Source organism: Culex quinquefasciatus, chromosome 2 (assembly GCF_015732765.1).
Source record: "Culex quinquefasciatus strain JHB chromosome 2, VPISU_Cqui_1.0_pri_paternal, whole genome shotgun sequence".
Lineage (NCBI taxonomy): Eukaryota > Metazoa > Arthropoda > Insecta > Diptera > Culicidae > Culex > Culex quinquefasciatus.
This window is the reverse complement of record NC_051862.1, coordinates 100,991,210-100,996,261: the sequence shown is the minus strand read 5'-3', so window position 1 is coordinate 100,996,261 and position 5,052 is coordinate 100,991,210. Positions and strand designations below refer to the sequence as shown.

Here is a 5,052-nt window from a genome sequence, read left to right as displayed (position 1 = left end):
TGTTTGTAGAAGCATTTTACCTCATTTTACATATCTTAATTTTTATTTTATTGCAATTTACTATTTCTGGACCCTGAATTCAGAACCATCTTTTACAGTCAATGCCCCAAAAGTGAATTACACCATCTAATATCTTAAGGACTGTCAATGATGGTCCTGGATATAAAACCCGGAAATAGTAAATGGAAATAAAAAAAGAAGCCGATATGTAGGATGCTTCTACAAATAAGATGTAGAAAACCATTTTTGATTGAGGCATTCTTAATCGAGATTTGAACGTTTTTCTAAAACAAAGATGGCCGCCAAATGGCCGATCGGGAATGATGCCTTTCAGAGCCATAAACAACTGTTCAAAATCCACTCATACACCAGGAACTGTACTTCTCAACCACCTTAATACAAAAGACGGGGCCCGTTGGCATTACACTCATACAGCTGGAATTAATATTGAAACAACCTAGCTAGTCATTTGTATTGAGCTTTGAAGCAAGTAATCGCTAAGAGCGGTCTACCTGTGTTGTATGCCTTTCCGTATGTGTATTTGATTTGTTATCAGAGAAATTTATTTTTTGATCCCGATATAACCAGCGATATACATTTGTTACGTCGCGACAAGAGCAATTGTGTGTGAGAAATACCTTGCCTTACTATGATTATATTTTTTATGTATTGTATTTGACTTGAGCTTTGAAGCACTGTTATTTTTGAATCTCTCTCCAAAAAAGCAAGGTAATTTGTTGATGTGAACCAACTTGGAAACTGTCAACATTTCCCGAAAAAATTCTGCAAAATATGTCATCCTCATCATCGAAAGGATTTCCATTGCTCCAAGACTTAGCTAGTTACATTCCGGATTCGCTGGATCTAAACAGGGATGCTGCTGCTAAAGAGTATTGGTTTGGGTGCTTTGACCGGCTTGTGCTGAAGTTTGAACTACAGGCAGCGAAGAGCCAATCATCGGACCCATCTGCCGATGCCCGAGCCGCCCAGTTCCGGGAGCACTATCAGGAAAAGTTGAGGCAACTTAAGAAAGCCAATGTTGACCCGTAAGTCGATGGATGGATTGCGCTTGGCCCGAAAACGCCAATGACTTTTTTATATATTGTTTTAGAAATGACCAGCCTTTGACAATTCGGACTCTGTTGGAACTAAACCAAAAATCACTAAGATTGTACGGATTTTCTGACCCATGGAAAGAACAGAAAAATCTAGAAAACGAAGCATCACTGAAAAAACTTCCTGCCCGGCTCCAATGGCTAGATCAAGTCGATGACATGAATGCAAAATGGACCGCTATTATCAAAGGAGTGCTGGCTGGTAATTATCTTTATTTAAAACATTATGATATTATAAGATAAGAGTTCATCAGGGTGACAAACACTGAATTTAATCAGCTCAGATCGTTCTATACCTTCCGTCTAAATTGTAGAGCGTTAATTTTCCAATAAGAATCTCACTACAGTTGGAGATATTTTAGCCCGTCAAATTTTGAAACGATGTTTTCGCATGGCCGAGCCTTATTGCCTGGTGGAAACGCTTCCCCCTTGTAAGCGAAAGATTGGTAGATCAATCCTCGGCTAGGAACTAAACCAATTTGGTTCAAAACAGACACCAATACTTAATTTTGCTTAAGAAATGTGGAAAAGAATTCTCGCTTGCTTTTTCAAAAGGTGTACATAGGAAATCCAAGGCGCATTGGTTGTTTTGAAAAAGTAATCTATAATTGTGCTCGGATGTCATATTTTTCTTGGCACCCTAATGTTCCTGCGTGAGTGTTTAATAATTTGTTTGTGTTAGTAGTTAATATAAACTAGTAATACTTTAATCCTTATAAGATATGGAGATCACACCACGTTGGTTTTCAATTTTACTACCTTTTACAATTCAAACGTAGGGCAACATAATCTCTTGTGTGCCATGTTCTCAGCTTGTTTGCTTCTGTGTATGTAATTGGAACATCAAAAGCGAATGATTAAATGTTCAGTTGCTGTGAATCCAAACCGGATTTATTTTGCTTGGCGTTTTAACCAAACTTGTTTTGAAATTAAATACTTTCTAATCTGTGGCCAATTTACCACAGGTAATATGTTCGACTGGGGCGCACAGGCCGTCTCTCAAATCCTAGAAAAAGATGCCGGCTTTGGCTTGGAAGAGGCTCTGGAGCGAATACAGAAACGACCATGGCTAGTAGATTGCCTAGAGCAATGGCTGGAAAGGATGAAGGTAAGAGGTCAGAGTAATTATATCAAAAGGCACAAACTTTACTCAAATACTTTTACAGGGACCAGCACATTCGTGTGCTACCATCTTTACCGACAACTCAGGAATTGATATTGTCCTAGGGATACTGCCTTTGGTGCGCGAGCTTCTGCTGCGTAAAACCAAAGTTTTGCTCTGCGCCAACACAGAACCCGCACTGAACGACATCACGTACGAAGAGCTCAACGAGGTCGTCAAAGAGTGCTGCTCTGAATGCGAAACAATCAACCAAGCGTACCATTCGGGAATGCTGCAAATTGTCGGAAATGATCAGAATGGTCCCTGTCTTGATTTTCGAAACATTTCGCAAGGTGCGTGTAAAAATATCCGTTTGATGCTATTATTTACTCTCTTCTTAATTTCCAGAATTGTCTGATGCCACCGCGGATAGCGATCTGCTCATTATAGTCGGAATGGCAAGAGCATTGCACACCAATTTGAACGCGAAATTTTCATGCGATGCATTGAAATTGGCGGTTGTTAAAAACGAGTGGCTCGCGAATTACCTCGGAGGAGATACTTTTTCCGTAATCTGTAAATATGAAAAAGTATGATATTATGTATTGATTTGATCTGGTTGATGATGATTATAATAAAATATCGAAACAAATCACATTTATTTTATGTTGCATCTTTTTCCTTCGGTTTCAGCTTTGAAGTTGACTAAGATACAACAACAACAAGAAACCATCCACTTTAACGACCCACAGGCCTTTTGTGGTCTCTATTGAAAGTTTCTGCTCGAAAGGCTTGAATGAGGAAAACACTCGAATGTTGCTGCTACTGATCATCAGCGGGGATCAGGGCAATCAGGAAAACGACTATTACACTTGGAATGACTTAACGCCATAATAACAACTAAGGCCGTAACCGACGTTTTACTTCGCCATCCGATGGGGCAGATGGGAATCGAACCCATTGTCATCCGCTTAGAAAGCGAACAGCGTAACCATTCAGCCACGCCTGCTGACCATGTCTAAGATCAAAAAAATTTAAACCATCCACATTAACGACCCCCGGGTCTTTGTGGTCTCTATTGCAAGTTTCTGCTCGAACCTAGGAGTCCGAAGGCTTGAATGGGGAAAGCACCCAAGCCTCTTTCTACTCCAAGGAACCTTCCACCCCAGTGTTTGAACTGAAGACCTTTGGATTGCGAGTCCAACCGCCGCCAGCGTTTCCACCGGAGTAGGTTTGGTTTGTTGTGTTGTTTGTACATATGGCATGGAGACGACTCCTAACAACCAAGGCCGGGACCGACATTTTACTTCCTCATCCGATCGAAGGTTGCAGCAGATGGGAATCGAACCCAGAATCATCCGCTTACAAAGCAGACAGCGTAACCATTCGGCCACGCACTGGCACATGTCTAAGATATAGTGAACTCAAAATTAAAAAAAATCCGTCGAATTGTGCGAAAAACGAACAGCTTCGGATTGCCATTAATGGCGTCGCAGATCAGAAGCTGTACGTCGGCTCCGTCTACATCAGCCCAGATCTCGCCAGAAATTCAGCAGTTATTGAGTCACACTTTAACTCGGCCTCCGCTGTGGCCGAAACGATGCGTCCGAACGATTTGCACCTGCTTCTCGGCGATTACAACCAGCCCAAAATAACTTGGGTAAAATTCAATTCGAGACACGCGCACCCCAGTTTTTCGTCTGCATCTTATCCGCTTTCCAGTTCTACACTAATTGACGGCATGGCACTGCTTGAAATGAAACAGTTGAATGATGTTAGCAACAACTTGAATCGCACACTTGATTTGGTGCTCATAGATGGACTATAGATTTGGTGCTCATAGATGGACTGTCGCTGAGGCTTCGGAAGCGCTGCTTAGAATCGACCCGCCACATCCCCCACTGGAGGTAACTGTTTCGCTGAGGGTGCCAGTGCCGTTCATCGACGAACCTGGTACCCGATCTTACAACTTCTATAAGGCGGATTTTCCCGCCCTCAATCGCGCACTTCTCGGAGTAAACTGGAATGCCCTCAATGAAACGCAGCATGTGGATGAAGCTGTGGCATTCTTCAACTCTACACTGAAAACCTTCTTCAGAGATCACGTTCCAACTCGTGCACCCCCTCGAAAACCTCCCTGGTCCAATGATCGCATGAAAAAACTGAAACGACGGCGTGCCGCTGCTTTGAGGAAGTATTCAGCTAGACGGAATCCTGTAACCCAACGCGCCTTCCGTCTCGCCAGCAAACTTTACACGCACTACAAAAGACACCGTTATGGAATCCGTGTTCGCCGTACTCAAGAGAATCTGAAACGTAATCCAAAACTTTTCTGGTCTTTTGTGAACGAGAAACGCAAAGAAACCGGGCTCCTAGCTAAAATGTTCCTCGGCGAAGCTAACTCTACTTCCACGGAGGAGACGTGCAACTTGTTCGCTCAGCACTTTTGAGCGTACAGTTAAACCTCGCATATGCACCTCATATGGGGGTTTCTTATGCGAAGCACGCATATGCGAGGTACAGGGCTTATGGGATTTTGGCTATATGGGAGACATGGGCTATATTTTTATAAAAAATCAACTAAACTATACAAATTTATAGTGTTTTGGAATCGTTATGAAGTCAGCATTACAGCTACACCAAATTTACATGGTTTACGATGTTCTAGGTCATCCGAAACTTCGTCAAGTTAAGGCCTATGTGTTCAACGCCGTACAAGTATGAGGTAGGCGATTTGACTGTGGTTTTTGACCACAGGTCATATCCGGATAACCTCAGGGAGGTTCAGGGACTAGTCTACCGATATGTGGTGATGTTCTGGGTCTTCAGTAGAGT

At 42.4% G+C, this 5,052-nt stretch overlaps 1 protein-coding gene across 2 annotated transcripts; it reads left to right on the top strand.

The window, feature by feature from the left end:
- Nucleotides 1–481: 481 nt before the first annotated feature.
- LOC6045829 (4'-phosphopantetheine phosphatase) lies at nucleotides 482–2,874 on the top strand. 2 transcript variants are annotated; one of them, XM_038257121.1, is made up of 6 exons: nucleotides 482–623; nucleotides 726–1,046; nucleotides 1,112–1,317; nucleotides 2,081–2,223; nucleotides 2,282–2,570; nucleotides 2,626–2,874. In XM_038257121.1, exons 2-6 carry the CDS (start codon nucleotides 793–795, stop codon nucleotides 2,811–2,813), a joined length of 1,080 nt encoding a protein of 359 aa, XP_038113049.1. In that variant the 5' UTR covers nucleotides 482–623; nucleotides 726–792; the 3' UTR covers nucleotides 2,814–2,874. The 2 variants fall into 2 exon arrangements, with proteins under 2 accessions (XP_038113049.1, XP_038113048.1); XM_038257120.1 differs by having other exon boundaries at nucleotides 484–627.
- Nucleotides 2,875–5,052: the final 2,178 nt, after the last annotated feature.